The 19565-nt window shown below is 40.1% G+C and overlaps 1 protein-coding gene across 3 annotated transcripts in view; it reads right to left on the bottom strand.

Annotated features, from left to right (window-relative positions):
• The window catches only part of ppargc1b (peroxisome proliferator-activated receptor gamma, coactivator 1 beta), a 202777-nt gene that overhangs the window by 99834 nt on the left and 83378 nt on the right, over window positions 1-19565 (bottom strand). For 2 of the 3 annotated variants that reach the window (XM_088080750.1, XM_088080748.1), the window contains exon 3: window positions 11791-11859. The exons of the other annotated variant lie outside the window; for it this stretch is intronic. In XM_088080750.1, the coding sequence (XP_087936876.1) occupies window positions 11791-11859 (69 nt within the window). The remainder of the gene's footprint in view (window positions 1-11790; window positions 11860-19565) is intronic. 3 annotated transcript variants of the gene reach the window in all.

The raw sequence follows: 19565 nt of genomic DNA, 5'->3' as shown, positions 1-19565 counted from the left end.
AGTGACCAAGAAATTAGCGAGAAATTATTAAAATGTAATTACCAAAATTGGCAAAAACAACAACAAAAAAAGGGAAAGTATAAAAGAAATAAATTAATTATCTAAAAAAACATCATTTTAAAAATACAATAATAATATTTTTAAATATAGTTCACTGGAAAATTTTCCCTTGCTTTAAAAAAATGATAATTTTAAAAATCTATAAATTTCAAGAAATGAGTTTAAAGTAAAGAAAATTGCCAAAATTAGCAAAACATGACCTATAAAAATGCTGAAAAAATATAATAAGTTTTCTTCTAGCTTTAAAAAAAATAATTTTCTGAATCTACTAATTTCTATCTATTATGCAAACTATGCATTATTAAATTAAATATATTCTTTTTGCATACATTTCCAGAATAGAAATCTAAACTTTAACAAACTTAAATGTGTATTTTGGCTATTTCTTTCTTCTAGTATGGAACACAAAGATGACAGGAAATAAAAAAAATAGCCAAAAATCTCCAGTTTGGCCAGTGCATGAAAAAACGAGGCTTTCATTTTCAGTGTCTTGCCTTTAATTATAGATTTTTTTTTATATTCTGAAAAAATAAGGACACTAGGAAGGGCTGGGTGTGTAAAAGATCCACTCAGCAGGCTGTAAAGTGAAGGACAAATAAAATCTGGAGGAGAATTTTAAAAGGAGAAGCTCTTCTGTTTCTGTCTTTTGACCCATCAATCAATCAATTAATCAATCAATCAATTACGGAATAAATCGTCTTAACAACCAATCAGTCAACCAATCAATTTCTGACAAGGTCAATCTTGAGATGAGGCAGACCACACAGCCAAAGCAGACTGATCCAAAACTTTGATGCACTTGTCTTTCTGTCTTTCTGTCTATCCGTCTCCGTCCCTCTCAGTCATGCCGGAGCGGCTCGCTAACGCAGCCCGAACAGAAGCATAAACCTGCTGAAAACCTTCGCACTCACAGCTAATTACATGCCTAATCACATCCTGTTTGCACTGCCACAAAAACATAAACAAACCAGTCAGAGAGTGTGTGTGTGTGTGTGTGTGTGTGTGTGTGTGTGTGTGTGTGTGTGTGTGTGCAGCTGATTGAGATTTCTCCTTCAGTTGCAGCCTGTAGATTATAGTGTGGAGCTGCATGGTGGAGATTGGTCAGTGGGCAAACTGACTTCTCATTAATGTGACGCCTGGCTTGGCTACACTCGCACACACACACACACACACACACACACACACACACACACACAAAAGCAAAGTTAAAAAGCCCTTTTCATGTATGAGTGAAATGAGGAAACACATTCTGTATGCAAAAACAGCAACACACGTACAGCACATACACGTGGTAACTGTGGTGTCACCCCAAGAGGCGGTCGTCATGGCGACACACTCACTATCAGTGATCCAAAGAGGCCATTTGCGTGAGTGAATCCTATAGTCTTAATTCAGTTGTAATGGGCTGTGTTCCCCTACAGCGGGGTGGGCCTAGCTAGCTGTAACTAATAGAAAAATCTTATCACAGCTCGACAAAACACACACACGCACGCACACACACAATCAGACACAGACACACACCGGTGGCTCCTCAAGGTCGTTGTGAGATTTCCAGGAAATGTGTAGATAAGCTCAACTCAGCATGTGAACTGTGAGGTTGGAGGGCCGAGAAGAGAAAAACATAGATATCGATAAAGGAGGAACAAGGGTTAAAGGGTTAAAGGGTTTAAAGGAGCGAGCTCACGTAGCATCTCATATCAGTTTATCAAAGACTAATTAATTATTACACCTTTGTTTAATTAGAGTAAACAATGCAGGCCATGGTGGAGGTGATGAGAGGCAGTGATCAAATTAAGACTGCATTTCCCATCATCCTCTTTGCCTCTGGTCCTTGTTTCCCTTTGCAAGCTGAAGACAGCGATCTCTGAGAACATGTGAAGGACATTTGTCCTTATAAGTGTCTTTATGTTCATGTTCAGAGGTGCACCGATCGATCAGAAGGTGACCTGAATCGTCCGATTTTTTGTTTTTCATTTTCAGATTTTCGTCAAGTGCCGAATAATCACATATTTTATACTCTGTATAATGTTAATGTTGGTTTTTGACATGTATGGGTTATGATATGGAAGTTTTTACAACAGTTTCTGTATATTTTAAATGGTGTTTAGTAGTAGATTAAAATAAAGTTTATATTTGCTTTACTTTACTATTATTTCTACATTGCAAGCTCAGTTATGTACCAAAGATAAGGTGCTGTATGGAAATTTAGTGCACATGACAAAAGAGGACAGGATGACTTTGCAAAAGATGAATGACTGAGTCTGCGTTGATATGGATCAATATAAGGTTTTTTTTTTTTACCAAGTTTTTATTTTATTTTTTTATTTTTTATTCAATTTTGAGGTAGCATTACACACAAGTGTTATAATATACAGGATGCCTTCTCCTTTAAACCAATTAAAAACATATGGATTAACTGACAGCGTAACCAATCATCAGCTGCAGCGTTAATATATCTTTGTATCATACTGTCAGGTGGATCAGAGACACACCCTCGTTGTGCATGCTGCTGGTTTGTCCAGCTGGCAGCTGTTACAGACACACACACACACCTGCAAATGCATGACTGCACAATACTTGCATTTTTCAGGGACATAAAAAATACACACACACACACACACGGACACATGCACGCACACACTACAGGGGTTAGCAAGTCTGTCAGCACTTTGGTATCCTTTACACCGAGACAATGACAGGAGGTGTCTAACGTTACAGCAGCTTGGATAGCACACACCTGTTCTCACACACACACACACACACACACACACACACACACACACACACACACACACACACACACACACACACACACACACACACACACACACACACACACTGTAAAGGGGCTCCGACCCAAGGGGAAGACACTGAAGGAGACTTTTAAACCCTGAATTTATCTCGACCTCACCATGAGTTGGCACCACCTACAGCTGTGTGCGTGTGTGTGAGAGTGCACGTGACACAGGTACTGTATCCGGGCAGATTAAGCACTTATATCACAGTGACGAATCTAAATGGCCTGGTCGCACACACACACACACACACACACACACACACACACACACACACACACACACAGCTAAGGCTGATTTATGGCCTTTCTATATCGTAGCAGTTCTATTAGTGCGTACAGTGACGAGTTTCATTACTGAAGACACAGATGAAGGGCAGAGATGAAGAAGGAAAGAAGAGGGAGAGAAAGAAAGGGAAGAAGAGTCAGGGATTAAAAGGAAGAAGGAGGAGGGGGAAGAGATGAGGTAGAGATGGAGGAGGAATGAAAAGAAGAAAGAATAAATGAGGAGGCAAAGAATAAACAAAAGAAGTACGTGGGAAGGAGAGAAGAGTAAAAAAAAGACGGAGAGAAACTGGGTAAAAGAGAGAGGAAGAGTAAGAGACAGACAGGTGAAAATGAAAAAGAGAGAGAGCACTGATGTGAGGAGAAAAGGGGGAGATGGAGGTGATAAAATTAGAGGATGTAGAGATGGAGGGAAGAGGAGAAGCAGGTAAAAGGTAACGGACCAGACCTCGGTCACCTGATCTAACGGCTCATCAAGCAGATGCATCACGACTGTGTGTGTGTGTGTGTGTGTCCGTGCATGTGTGTGTGTGTCCTGTCTTGTCTCATTCTCATGCAGCGCACAGCATGTCTGCAAATTCACCCTCTCTTCCTCCCCGTCACTCCTGCCTTCTTCCTTCTTTTGAACGCTCCTTCTCCTCTTTCTTCCATTTCATTCCCCTCTCCTCCACTCTGCCTCCGTGCTCTTTAACCCCCTACACTTGCTTTTATATCCTCTCTCCGTCCTCACGCCTCCTCCTGCATCCCTCCCTCTCCTCGCAGCAGCGCTGCAGAGCAGAGAGGTGAAGCCGAGCATCACGACACACCCTCGCCCACCCCTCCCCCCTCCATCCCTCCATCCACGAGTCCCTGCATCCATCCGTCCAGTCACGACTCCTTAATGGTGCAAGGAGAAGGCGCGACAGGAAGGGAGGACGCTGAGAGATGAAGCAAAAGAGGAAGATGAGAGCAAAAGAGGATGAAAAGAAATAAACAGACCTACAGAAAAAGTCATGCCACCCTGCCACACTAGTTTTTATGTTCTTATGCATTTATCCCACTTTCCTAAAAAAAAAAAGCACCTGAACGCAACTGTGGGAAAGTTTCAGAGCTGCACCGCCACACAACAATAACTGTGACAAAAATAAAAGACGGCACACCGCTCGCTGTGATGGATTACCTTTTTCAAGCAAGTTTCAAGTCTCTGCGAGCTGATTTTTATTCTGTGCTGAAATAAATGGAAACTAATGGCTGCCTGGAAGGCAAGAAAATCCCATTCATCAATCTCAAAAAACGATGGTCCGCTGCAGAAAACGCTCGGCATGAGTCGCCTTTAACATACTTCTGAAACACTCAGACCGGCTTTGTCTTTTTTTTGGGTAACGCCACTAACAATGTTCCTGATGATGCATTTTCATTTGTTTTTCTTTAAAACAGTTTAAAATGCTTTATGACAGTTAAAACAAGAGATTGAGGATTTGTGAGCTCAAAAGAACTAATTCAGCTTCTGTCAACTAGAATATCTAAATAATGAATCCAATTACAGCATTTCCAGTTGAAAGGATGCTACTCTTAAACTTTCAGGTCACGTTCAGTGTTAAGTGTTAATCAGGAGTGCTGGAATCGTCATCATTATGAAAGCACTGATCACTCCTCATGCTAACTTATGTTGTCTGTAAGTAGGAAATTATTATGTGAAAACGGCAGCTAGTCTTTGGCCGTTTTCTCCAGGCCTCCAGGAAGTGTGCTGCGACAATTTTCATAGTGGCCAAACAATGGAATTATAAATTCCAAGTCTGTCATGTGATGCTCTATAGCCTGAAAATACATTTTCACACAGACTTATTGTACATTTCCTACTGAAAAAAAACAACATCTTGATCATCTTAAAATGGTTAATCTGGTTGACCAGTTTAAAGTACATTTTTAATATATTTAGCTGGTCATACCAGCTTGTGATAGTCACTCAAGTTCCTGTAAAACTGAAACCAAATCAACGTCCTTGAGCATGGAGAAACAAGTGTCATATGGGGGAAGTATGAAAAGAAAGAGCATAAATCAGTTAAGTCTTCTGTCATTGAATATGCATGAAGATAAATGTGTGCAGCTTGGCTGGTCACACCAGCATGTCCGCCAGTTGGCCCACCCTCCTGAACCATCAAAGACCAGCAAGAACTGGGTCAGGACCATCTAAGACCATCTTCAACCAGCTAAAACCAACAAAAAACAGTTATAGGCTGTTTTTTGTTGCTCATCAGGGAAAGAGACTTAATCAGTGAATTGAGTCTTTTGAGCATCACAATCCCCACAAAATGACTCAGTTTTCTATCAGAATTTGATCCAATAAAGTTCAGAAAGTCAAGAGGAGCTTCACAATTAAATCATTTTATTCCTATTCAAGATCGTAAGTCTGCAGTGCTTTATGGACCCAAAGATGATGAGGCAATGCCGAACATCAAGGTAATTTTATATGTGGCAGTTGAAAGTTTTTGGCTTCGGTGGAACTGAGCAACTTTTATAAGAATGAACGGGGTTCCTGCCTCCAACGCTGTATCCAGTTCTCTTTATGCATCCAGGATTTTCTACCAATAACTCCAGACAACGTCTGCAGAATCACGTCCGGACATTATTGTTGAGTTTCTCTTTCACACATATTGCACGCAACAGGAGATGGTGTTGGACGTTTCTCATTTACTGAAAATATTCAGTGTGATTTAGGCAAAGAGTAGCACCTGGGTGGGACAAGCGGGAGGTAAGACAAGCACAAATTACACTGGGGCCATGTAGGAGGTTCGTAATTTGGTCATAAACAACCAAGTCGCTTTCCCTTCCAGGAATTTCTCTGACTACTTCGGTCTCTACTGACAAAGGTTCCCCATTATAGTCGTCTCTCCAGTTTGACATTTTGTTGGCGTCTTTGTCTAAGTGACCCTTTATCTTCATAATTGGATGCTTGTTTTTCTTCCACTTTCAAGACACATAATAGAAACGTCATCAACACGCCCATCTGCTGGCTATAGATTCTCTGCACTATTACCTGCACTAGTCACTCATATACTCAATCAGACATTACAACGACTTTGTACCAGACAGCTGGCACGGTTAAAGTCCGTTTAATGTCTAGTCCAACTGATTTGGACATTTGCGTCCACACATACAGCCTTTAGGTAGTTCATAAATAAGTTTAGGGCTGCAGTGCGTGTGTGAAAGTGGCCTTTGACTCTTGTCTAAATTGTAGCTGCAGGAGATTTCCTGACGTGACGTCAAAACCAGAAACAGTTTTAACAGCTTAATGGAGCCAGAACTCTAAATCACATCCATGGTAGCTGTTTTAAGTTGTTTTTTCCCCTTAAAAGGTCCCATAAAATGGTCTTATTACTTCATTAATATGATGTAATCCCTTTGGGAACAGGTTGTTTGAGCAGAACATTAGACAGCGCGGGGTCAGTCTTAAGTGTGACCTAATGGGCTGTTAGTTGCTCAGAGCAAGAAAAAGTTATTTTCACATGACATGCAAAAAAAATGGCCGGATCGTTGCAGATACACCCACTGATTTGGCTTAAGGTCACCACTGAAGATGCACGGTTTTCCAGGACTTTCTATCGACCGTTTCATGGGATCTTTAGGCTTTTGAACTTTCTAAAAGAGGATCGTGCCACACGGTTGAAAGGTCAGCGTGCAGCTAATGAGAGAGAGGTTGGACCAGACAGAGAGACAGACAGAGAGAGACAGAGCATGTCTCTCTTCTAAATATAGTCCAGCTATCTGACAAGTATTCATTTCAAAACATCAATGCTTGTGAAGATGGAGACAAAAGAAGGAAGAGAGAGGGAGTAAGAGAGGGGAGGGAGAGAGGGTTTTGTCTTTGTTGTTGTTAATCAATCTCTCATTTCAATTACTCCGCTTTCACTCACTAAAGGCCAGTCTTGTTCATTGTGAGCTGTTTTTAGGCCATTTAGGACCACCAATTTGTTTTCTCAACTTTTTTTGTCTTTTCTGAGGCAAACTGCACAAGAGCGTTACGACCGATGATGCTCTTTTCTTAACGTGTCTCTCACAGGATCTCTCTCTCTCGCCTGCATCTCCCTCGTCCTCCGAGTCTAAATATGGAAGTTATTTCTGCAGCCATAGTCGTCATCTCTCTCTCTCTCTCCTCCTCATTCCTCCTCAGGGAAAAAGCTCCGATGCAACGAGAGAGACGCAGACAGACTTCTAAACATAAGCGCGACTTTGACCAACACTTCCTTCCTAAAATCACCCATCATTTTTTCATTACTGCTATCACAGAAACACTCACACTCATGCACAGCTGGAACAGGAGCAACGGAGGAAGGAAGGTTTACCAACGTCACAAAAACTGATCAAAAGTCAACACTAATCCAACGCACTGTAAAAATCAACTATTTGTTTTATCTAAATCCTTTGAAACCACTTTTCTTGTTCTGCTTCAGATGCCTTTCACAAGTATTTAAACCTCTGAACTTTGAGCAAATTGGTGCAATTTCTTTCACAATCATGGGAAAAAAGAAAATGAGCTACTTGGTAAGAGTTTTTTTAAGCACTAGCCAAATCATGTTTGCCTTGGTTTTTTTTAAAGTTTCTTTTTATTTTCATGTATTTATTTTATTTTATCTTATACATATTTTTTTTTAACAATTTTCCCTTAATTTTCCTGTACCATTTACTAATTTCTTGCATCAAGCCAATTTCCTCAGGTTTCAAAGTTATTGTCCAGGCTGCCTTTAAATTTTAACATGACTGAATTTGAGAAACAAACTGGGAAAATTTTATAATGATTCAACTTTTCTTCTTATTTTCAGTCAACTTAAAAATTTAAGGCAGCCTAGACACTAACCTAATAATGATAAAAAAAAGTTTATTTTCCAGTAAAGGTCTCTTTTTAGACCCAGCCTGAAGGTGTGCGTGTGAAGTTTTGGGGTGTCACTGTGCCCTTTCACCCCTCGGCGTGAAGCAGTGGGAATTTCTGGGGATTTGGAGGGGGGGCAGATTTGTTTTGAAACTCTAGCATGGCCTGGAGGGGTGGAGCTCTGACCTTTACTCAGGATGGCTGGGGTCTAAATATGTGTGTGTAAGTGTGTGTGAGTGTGTGTTTGCTGGGGTTGAAAGGACACTGCGAGAAACAGCTGTCCCAAGTTGCACACACACACTTCTCCAACAGAAACACACTATTTCTGCCTCACAACTACACACAATCATACACAACTCTGGCTGCTAGCGTGGCTGTGACGGTGGTCTTTTCTCACACACACACACACACACACACACACACACACACACACACACACATTTACACACAAACACATGTAAAAATAGGCCTCAGGGTTGATGTGCTTGTGTCCCATTGACTCCTATTCATTTTGATACAGCAGGCCACCTGTCCAGTACCAGAAAGGTCACAGGTTTGAGTCCATCAGCTGACATGCCCTAGAGCACATAAACAAACCCTACCAGCTGAACACATCACGCACACGCACACACGCACGCACACACGCACACACACACACACACACACACACACACACACACAGACCTCTTTTACTGTGGAGATTTTGCGCTGTTACGCCCCCTCGCTGTACTACAGCACAAGACATAGTAACGGTGGCATGCAGCGTTTGTATAAATAAGACAGCCAGCAGGACGGGCCCATGGGTGGGACGGGTGGGACATTTTGACAACGTGTTATGCTTGCGACTCAACAGCGACCAAAAATGTCCGAAAATTGGGAGAACAAATTAGATTCGGGAGCTCCCTACCCTCCGAGCGGAGGATGACATCAGCCGCCTTATAACAGAGATGGAAAATGATTGTTATCGAGACGTTGATGCCTTTTTTATTGTTTATAAAGTGCTGACAACACGTATGTTTTATGTCACACGAGAGGCAGACGCTGTTGTGTTAAATGCCACGTCTCTTTTGTTTCCAAAGTACCAGCATACTGTCTAAAATCACACACTGGAGCGACACAATACCGCTGTTGTGCTGTTCTAAATATATATATATATATTTTTCTTTTTTTATAAAAAAATGGTTCTGGGTAGAACCTCAGTCCTTCAGGATGAACCTTTTTTTGTGTAGCACAATCTCTGTGTATAACACTGAATTTACTGAAACACGCACAAAACATGCAGAACATGTGACCTTACATACGTATACTTTCACCAAATGCTTCAGACACATTCCCCGTACAAACAAACACTTCCCGGAAACACAAGCACCCACACCATTTGTCCCAGAATAGACGGTATTACTGTAAAAACGAGCCCAGCTGTTACACACACTCACCCACGTTGACACGCAGCAGCGATTACAGCTGCGCCCTCACAGCTGATTCTGCACGTTTAAGAGACATTATACAACCGGATCCTGCTTTTCTATACCGTTAAGACAATAATCCACAACTTTTTAATACATTGCAACACACATTAGTGCCTCTGCAGTGTATCAGCTCTTTGAAAGCTCAGCGTCTGGTCGTTATTTTCCAGGAAAAACGGACAGCTGAGCAGGAAGGGATGTGCTTTATGTTTATGGAAGCAGCGGGATTAATTATTTAAATCTGTTTAATGTTCTGCCTCTGAATGAACGGCAACAAACAGCTTCTCATGAATCGTCAGTGCTAACCGACAAAGACTGATGATAACCTTAAAAATAGCAGAACCACCTTTAAAGTCTGTATTGCCACAACAAGCCTGGTCTTTACTGTGCCTCACCTGAACCCACCTTTCAACCTTTCCCAAAGAACAACCCAAGCCGCCCCCTGGACACCACCCGGCCCGAGAATAAGGGTGTGATCCGAGCTGACCTCTGGCACTGAATCGCTGCTATTTTAACGACCAGCTAAACTAAGATCAAAGAGGGCATCCCGATGTGTGTCCCCCCGTCACCCACTCACACTCACAGTGTGTCTTTTCTCACACAGGCAGCAGCATCCAGGGATCAGAGGGGAAATAGGTATTTTGGAAAGGATGACTTGGCAATCTCCTCAACAAAAGACCTGGAGGAATTCCCGGGAATGTTTCTTTGCAACGCTACAGTGAAAGCTTTGCATGCTTGACTCAAGGATTATGAAAAAAGAGGTGGTATCAGGTGTTGAGGTGAAGGTAAACAGTCCTTTTATACAGAAGAAAAGAACTCGGAGGAGGCGCTTTAGATGCACAAAAGATCAAACTGCTTTTTTGCATCCAAAAAGTAAAAGTTTGGGAAGAAACTTTGTAACCTTTCAGATGAACAAAAAAAGTATTTTTTCTTTTTGCTTTCTAAGGACGCTCTTCAATTTCCTTATTAGTAGGTGGGTTTCCATTACAAATTTGCACAAATGTTAAGTGATATTTTAAAAATGTCAATAAAACACAAGTGGGAGATGACTGCGTTTCCACTGAGTGATGTTATGGAGGCTTATATCTGTTGCAGCCAGCGTACTAACGTACTCATTATTTCCAATCGAAGGCAACATAGGCGTGTTAGGCGTTTTTTATATTCCCAATTTAAATTTTGCTGCAGTCATGATGTCAAACATGACACACCAAAAGTAAAAGAATATGCAGACTCGTCCACTGGCAAAGGGAAAGAGTCCATCTGTAAGTTTAAAAGCCATTAAGGCTGTTGATGCTTTTAATTAAATGTCTACAAATTGGACTGCTTCCCGGACCGGGGAGCTACCAGCTGATAATGACTAAATTGCACATTCATGATAACTGCTCTTCAGCCATTAAAAAAAAATGCAATAAAGTGACTTTCGGCCATTGTGAATGCATCATCTGCCTCTTTCTTACCTATCAGGACCATCTCTGTCTCTCTGTGTCTCTGCCTACCTCAGTGTCTCTCTGGTATTGTATTAACTCCTAACAAATAGGCAATAAAGGGCTTATAAGTCCCAGTGCCCTACGCATGCATCTTAAATTCACTCTGCACTGAGGCAGCTCTGTGTGTGAAGCAATCCTTAACACTGTGTGTGTGTGTGTGCTTATATATCTGCATGTGTTATGCAGCTGATGGTAATGGCCCAACCTTAAAAAGTTATCCTGTTCGTTTGACAGCTTATTCCTCTCCCACACGCACACACAAAATACAATAACCCTTCTTTGAGATTCCTCACAGCAGCACAGAGCGATATAATCAGTTTTGCAGTAAATACACAGCAGTAGAAGGAACACCAATAGTTTTTTAATGGGACGCAGCGAGCAGAGTGTGCACCCGCGAACACCACCGACAGCACTATAAAACACTACAGGCAGTCAGCAGCAACTACACAGCTCACCTCTGACTCTCCTGCACTTACATCTTTCAGATTTATCTCCAGAGGAGGTCAGCCGAGCAGAGAAACCTCTGTGCTGTCAGACTTTAGGTGAGGATGCATTCAAAATATCTTTATTCCAACTGTTTTTAATCCTCTGTGTTCGTTTTGAGCTCAGTTTTACTTCACATTCACGGTTGTGTGCATGCACCCAACAGCTGTATTTATAGACCTGTTGCTTGCAGGAGCAAGAATTGTAGAATGGTTTTACTTTGCATCATTTTAACACAACCTCATTTACATTTACAGCACCTTAAACTCAACACCAATAATTCCAAAAGTTAGAAAAGAACAATAGAGAGGAGAAAACATAGAAAATACTTTAAAAGGCAAAGGAATTTTTCAGATTTGGGGGAAATACCTGTATTTTGCTTTCTTGAAACCACTCATTTCTGTCCTTTAAACATGGAGCTGGAGCCGGAAGGTGATACTGGAAACAAACAAGATGTAACACGTTAACTGCTAAGCTTTATTTTGGAAAGAGTCATGCTGGATTTTAACTTGTCCTGCCAGTGTGTTTAGGATAAGCTACCAGCCTGATGGCCTTAGCTCTATATTTAATGCAAAGACATAAGAGTGGCAATGATTTTCTGATCTAAAGAGTCACTTCTGCACTGAATTGGCACTGTAGCTACGCCTGGGCTCTGCGTAGAGGCGAACTTTACAGCGCAGTCTGAGCCAGAAATGTAGCTACACTTCGAAGCGACGTGAATTGTGAAGACATTTAAGCCACCACTAAATAGTATTTCAAATCTTGTGTGTGATTTATCTTGGCTGCATATAAGTACAGGAAATGCGCGATAGCCACTAGGCTAATTTATGCAGTAGGAAATGTTAGCATGTTGTATACGTCGGGAAAACGTGTCTAGTGGGAACACATTTTTTGGTCTTGTGGGTTGTACTGTAGTCAAATTTTCTAACCTTTGTTACATGCTGTTGTTCCCGGCTTCATATGAGTGGAGGAAAACTCTGCTAGTCGCTAAGCTAAGTTATGCAATGGGAAATGCTATAGGCTTATGCTAACAACATTAGCATGTTGTTTTTGTGAGGAAAACGTGCCTAATAAAAGACAGTTGTTGTGTCGGCAAACCTTGTGAGTTATAATGAAGACAAATTTGATACTTTTGTTTCATTTTGTCGCTTTTAAACCATGTTTTATGTAAGCTGTGCTTTTTAAATCAATCAAACTTTATTGCACTTTACAGAAACTCAACACAGTAGCATAGAAACTTCAACAAAATTCCAAACTAGTGTTTTGGGGGAATAACTGCAGAGCAACACAGACAAACCACTGCACAAATATATAAATATTTGTAGTATATAAATGCTCACAAAAAGGTTGTGAAGGCCACATGCACAACTATAACTCAGCCTTAACTCTTGGGAAAAAATTGAATAAACACTGTTCTTTCAAACGATGAATCATTGAATACAACGGAAAACAGAAAGAAAGGTATTTGCCACAAAAAACTTTTAAATTGTCAACTCCACTTCAGAACCAGACTGGAAGAGGGCACTGTTGTTCTGAACCAAAAAAAGCTTTTTACATCACAATTTTGCTTCCAAACACAACCAATACTGTTAATGTGAGAGAGACCAGTAATATTGTTTCAGACTGTGGTCTCAATACCCCTCACACAAAGGAAATAAATGTTGTGTGTCAAAGTGTCCAAGGACAGACACAAACTCTGCCTGCTTATTAGCCGACAGCGTCAGCTAAGTGTCTCTTAATGTGATAGAGGCGGACAGAGACTTAAAAATCAGACAAATACAAAGTGACTGATGGCAAATAAACCAAATTGTTTGAGAATAACTCAAGTCTGATCCACAAAATCCACAATCCTCTCCACTCAGAGTGTGCTCAATCAATGCACCCTGCGGTTCGAATCAAACACTCATCTCTCCTCAGACTGTGTGTGCGCTGAATGTTGGATTCGCTCCTCACGCCCAAAATTCTGCTTTTTCATCCATCACGCTTTCTTTTTTTTTTTCCTCCACATTTCAAAATGCATCATAAGACCAGCGGATTGTCTATCAGACGCACTGAGGCGTTAGAGTTGAATACTGTGGCCCATCTCGCCATTAAGTGTGTGTTTTTGAGGCAGCTTATACACACGGACACACACACACACACCGATGCTTTCTCTCTCCAAGAGTTTGATTGGTTTTGATGCAGCACTCAAAAAAACATAGTTTTCAATCAGAAATACTTTGATTTTCTATCAAAAAAAGCAATTGCATTCACCGGCAGTTTTTGTGTTTTTGGCATTGCTGTACTTGCATGTGTGTGCGTGTGTGTGTGTGTGTGTGTGTGTGTGCTGTGGCGGACAGTGTGAGTCAGCGATGTTCCCTGTTGTCTCAGAGGAAGCAGAACAGAGGAGACTGCAATCAATAATACACTCACACACACTCACAGGTAGATGCAGCAACACAAGGGGGAAAGGGACATCTGCAGTTCATACGTGAACATGACGGAATACACACACACACACACACACACACACACACACACACACACACACACACACACGCTCTAAAACACACAGACATGGCGAGTGTGTGTGTGTGTGTGTGTGTGTTAACTGACTCATCTCATCAGTATCGTGCTAATGTGGAGACAGACGGCTGAGCCATCTGCTCACAAGGCAACTGCACACCAGCAACTTTTTTTTAAAGCAACCCCCCCCCCCACCCCTGGCAACATTGCTCACAATGAGCTGCACCAATGGCCGAAACAAGCTCTGATTGAACAGATTAAGAAAACACATTCACAATATACACTTTGTTTTTAATTTTTCTGTCTTAACCCCTTTAGCCTGTAGCTATGCGGGGCTAATCTTTAGCCTGGTTGTCTCTACGGGGCTAAATAAGGCTTACTAACTAGTCTGGTTTAGCTAAAGGCCACTACACGGGCTACAGAGTGCTAATCTTTAGCCTTGTTGTGACTGCAGGGCTTCTAAAAGCTATGCAAAAGGTTAGCTGCACAGCCAAGAATGGCAATATGGAGCCTAATGCGAGTCTGGTTTCTACTACAAGGCTACTCAGGGCTTGAAGAAGATAATTTGATTTACTTTTTTTACACCACAGAGCTAAACAGGCCAAACCGAGGCTTATGTAGTCATAAGGCTGCTAGCTAGAGCAGAGATACTCAAACTGCTTTGCTTAGAGGCCAATTTTGCAAAATGACATTTGCAGTTTTCCCATTTGTTTTACATCCAATATTGAGAGTTTAAAGGAGCACTGTGCAGGATTAAGTGGCATCTTGCAGTGAAGATTGCAAATTACAACCTGCTGAAACTTCTCCCGCGTGCCAACGGTGAACTCTCGGTCAGGAGTCCTTCACTGTTAATTAGTCAGGAGGTTTTTTTCGGGTGCCGAATTATTCACAGAGGTCTCTTCCTCTCCAAAACATATGGAAGACTTGATTAAACGAGAAAAAACACTGAATAAAGTGGTTTCATGTCACAAATCAGTGTTTCTCCTATGCTGTATGGCATGTACGAGACAGCCCGCTAGGCCAGCACCTGGTAAGGTGTGCTCACCTTTTTTTCTGATAACTTATGACACAGATGTTCATTAGGTTTTTACCAGAAGCTGAATTATCCGTGGACGTCTCTTCCTCTCCAAAACATATGGATCAGTTGATTAAAACCAGGAAAAACACTGAATAAAGCAGTTTCATGTTAAAATCAGGGTTTATCCTATGGTGTTTGGCATGTAGGAGACGGCCCGCTAGGCCAGCACCTGTTAGTGTGCGCTCAACTTCTTTTCTGATTACTTTGGTTAGATCCATTTAGTTTTTACCAGAGGCCAAATTATCTGCAGAGGTCTCTTCCTCTCCAAAGCAAACAGACTAGGTGATTGAAAACGATAAAAATATAGAATAAAGCCGTTTCATGTTATAAATGTGTGTGTTTCAAATGCTGCTCGGCTTGTCTTGGAGGGGCTCGTAAATACGGTGGTTGATACAAAATATAGATATAAACAGCTTATTCTTAAGTAACAAAAACACAACAATTCTTATTTTCAGGTGATTAAGCACTAAAGAGAACATATTTATTGTATTATACTCCATTTTTGCAATATACCCCCCTAAATCCTACATCCCGCACCTTTAAACAACTGCAGCTATTGTTACACCATTATTAGAACATTAGCATTAGTATCGTCTACATTAAAAGTACCTTATATTTGGAGGTTGTGTGCACTGAAAGTGAACTGACCAACCCTTTCTGACTCTGGAAAAATCATCCACTTATGGAAATTAAATTATTAAAATTAAATGCATCAACTAGAGATTCCACTAAAATGACGTCAATATGAATTTGGACTGTCAAGCTGCAAAAGAAGATGAAAAAAAATCGATATTATTAACACCAAAGAGACTTATTATGAGCATATTCCATCTGTTGCAATTACTGGGCGAAAAAAAATCACCTCTGTGCTTCCTTGATATCCCAGAATGCATCTGCAAGTCAATACTCAGGGATTAAAACGAGACCTTGTTGGGTTTAGGTGGGAGATTTGGAGCTTTAATCAGCAGCAAAAAAGGGGTGAAAAGGGCGTTTAGGGCGCAGGAGTGTGTCTGTGAAGGAGGGGGGAGGGAGGACACGCGGGAAAAGGAGGTTGAAGCAACTGTTGGCAAATCCCAGATTACAAAAACTGGCACTCCGAGGTCATTTATGGGTAACTGGGTGAATTAGGCCGACGCAATTTAGCAGCGCTAACGAGTAAAAAGCTCTGCAGGACAGCAGGCCTTTCAATAGGTTGAGAAATAAGTCTCAAGAAACCCTAAAAAACTACAAATGCTAATTGGATAAAAGTACAAATTTCATTCAGCACTAGGCTCATGTGAAATTAGCGTAAGTGGGTATCTAGTCAATAAACACACTTTTACATAATTATTGCACAATTTCTGTCAACAAATGATTGTACAAATAAGAGATAAGTCTGGGGAAAAGGATCGGCTTATTAAAGGAGGTTCTACTTTAGGTTATTTTCATAATAAATATATGATGTTAGAGGTGAATCTTAATTTAACTTTTTTTTGGTTTGTTCTGGATATCTTCATAAATCCAGCAAAAAAACCCCACAAACTTCCGTCTGCCAAAGGTGTCAAAAACTAAAGTATTCTGACAGACTCACAGATCCACGGTGATAAAATGGTACAATGTGTGCTATTTTTTTCCAGGCAGTGTTGTGTAAACACACAAACACACACACACATAATTAACAAAGCTCCGAAAATACAACTCTGCTGCCGCTTCACACACTTCTCCAGTCAACTAACAGCATTATTCTGACAAATAACCTGTAATTCCCGCCGCTGGCCGCAAGCCAACACAAACCTTCATCTCCCTCCATCCACCCGCCCACACACACACACACACACACACTGACACTCACACATACAGACTGTTTAATTATGGCCATTCAGACAGCTAAAGCGGAAATGTCTATTGTTTGATTACTAATTTGGCTCCATTATGAGGATATAAAACAAACCGCTAAACTGTAAGCAGCAGAGGAAATCTATACAGAACTTCATCCTTTTTTCTTACTTTTGTTTTTCAGACAACAAAGTCAATTTTCAACTAAGTGGAGTCGTGATTGTGTCAGCAAAGGACAGCTAAACGTATTTAAAAATTAAGTGTCTTTCCTGATGGGGGACTTTATGTTCTTCCTTTAAGTGGAAAAAATCTAATTTGCCATTCATGCATTTGCCCAGAAATTTTAGTTTACCTATAGCAACTCTTCTCCTGCGATTCTGATCAACGAAAAGTGCTTACCATTGATTTTTTTGATTTTTTATTATGGTGATTTACAGTGGATGTCCCAGAGTGTGGCATTTATGAGATGATGAATGCATCCTTTTCGGAGCATTGAGTAATAGATGTAATGTTCTGCAAGCGTTTTTTTTTTTTTTTTGTATTTTATTTTATTTATTTATTTATTTATTCATGTATTTCCGTGTCTATGTACCATCATCTTCATTATTATCATTATTATTATTATTATTTTCAGATATTTTTTATTTTTATTCATTTAAAATATTTATTTATTTGTCTTTCTATGTATTTATTTATTTATTTATTAGCTAGGTAATTAGTTACTTAGTTGGATAATAATTTTACTCAGCTACCTCATCAGAAACGGGTAAAGGTTGGCTGGGAAACATTTATTTCCATTTGCATGTTATTTGTATGTTCTTTCTTTTTTTTTACACCTTATGCTCTTCCAATAAAACAGTACTGGAAGAAATAAATGTATAATTTTGAGGACACAAATTAAACTGAATAGAAAAAGTAACTCTACTTAATTTTAATGAACAGGAATTTTATTAAGACTCTTTTTGAACCTGTTAATACCTTCAAATCATATTTGTTTGCAACATAAAAGCGTGTGTTTTTTATTTATTTCCCCCTCTGTTCAGTCTGGCCACAATTTTCTAATTCGTCTATCAAACAATTTAATAACAACTCTTCACAAACAGCAACAACAATAAGAGTTGGGGATTGCAATCAACATTTCATTAACCTGAGCTGGACCAGCGTTGCCATGGCAACTTTACCGTATCCCTGCTGGACTGTTAGTTGGCAGTCACTCCGATTTTTTTACACTGGGAAGCTACTTGAGACGTTTCTGGCAGCATTATCGCCTCGTACAATGCTGAGGTAAGAACAAATGAACATCTCAGGAGAAAGCTTACGGAGAGATTAAACACAGTGAAGAAACAGTAGAAGCACGATTTCAACAGACACCTCATCTGACCCGCAGCGTGTGTGCGCGCGCGTGTGTGTGTGTGTGTGTGTGTGTGTGTGTGTGTGTGTGTCTGAGAGCACATCAGGTTACATCAACAGTCTCTGTTTGGGTATTGTAAATTTGAATTGGAACTTGTTGTCGACTTTTTATGACTTATAACAGTGAATTTACGTAACTCAGTGAGCAGAGGGCAGCATCTGGGGCTGAAAAAGAAGCCAAAAAATGCCAAAAAACCCAAAAACCTGCAGTTCCTCTAATAGCCACTTGATGCTGGCTCAGGAAGCAAATAATTTCCAACAGAAACTTGTGTTAAGATGCCCAAATTTACAGCAGAAATGACGTGCTTACAGCAAAAAAATGGTTATATTTATTTTTCATTATGTTTTGTTCATGTACTCATGAAAACTTTCTGATTTCAGAGTAAAAACTTGCTGTTTTTACAACATTAGAACAAATTCTCAACATCGAAGTGAATTCAAACATGCTGAAAGCAGTTTATTGACTCAACAGCTCATAAAGATAACAAACGAAATCTACGACGACGGTCAGAAAGTCGTTGATTTTATCAGCAGCAAAGAGGAGCTGAAGGAAATCCTAAACACGAGCTCAATTTAAACCTCATTGTTCAAACAGACTTTAGGTTAAATACACAGCAGTAAAGCTCTAATCCGAACCCATTCATTCTAATGAGACACAAAAGCTCCCATTCAACGAGCTTCACTGTGTCCAAATACAGGGAGGACGGGAGGGACAAAAATACAAGACAGAAAGGCTGCAGGGACAGAGGGACGAAGGCAGGATGGAAATAAAGCAACAAACAAACAAAGTACAGAGGACCTAATCTGCCATAATAAAAACAACAATAACAAAAAATTAAAAAAACAATAATAATATTATTATTTTGAACATCAAAAAGAAGAAATAGAAGTCTAAATTGTCTAATAAATATGCAGAGTTTTTGAAAAAAAAAACAAATGGGAAATTAAATAATTGGAAAATAAATACTGAAATGAGAAACTGATGTAAATAGATAAAACCTGATCAATTGAAAACAAAAATAAATGAATACAGAAATAAGTTATTTGTCAGGGTAATAAAAACTTTAATCAATTAAATTTATTTTTCCATTTCTGTGTATGTTGATTTGTGTCCAAATTAAACCCTCATATTTATTAGATAATTGAGACTTTTAGTTCTAAATTTCTTTATTATTTCAATTATTTATTCATTCATTTATTTATTATGGCAGATTTGTCCGTCCTCAAAAAGCGAAGCTGAGAAGGAAAGAAAAGATGGTGTATATATATCTATAATAATCTCTCACTCGGGCAAACACACCTGGGCTACCGATCGAGCATCCATCAGCCTGGATGC

Source organism: Plectropomus leopardus, chromosome 8, assembly GCF_026936395.1.
Source record: "Plectropomus leopardus strain MGB_pleo_1.0 chromosome 8, ASM2693639v1, whole genome shotgun sequence".
In the NCBI taxonomy this organism is placed as follows: Eukaryota; Metazoa; Chordata; class Actinopteri; order Perciformes; family Serranidae; genus Plectropomus; species Plectropomus leopardus.
This window is presented reverse-complemented; position numbering and strand designations above follow the sequence as displayed.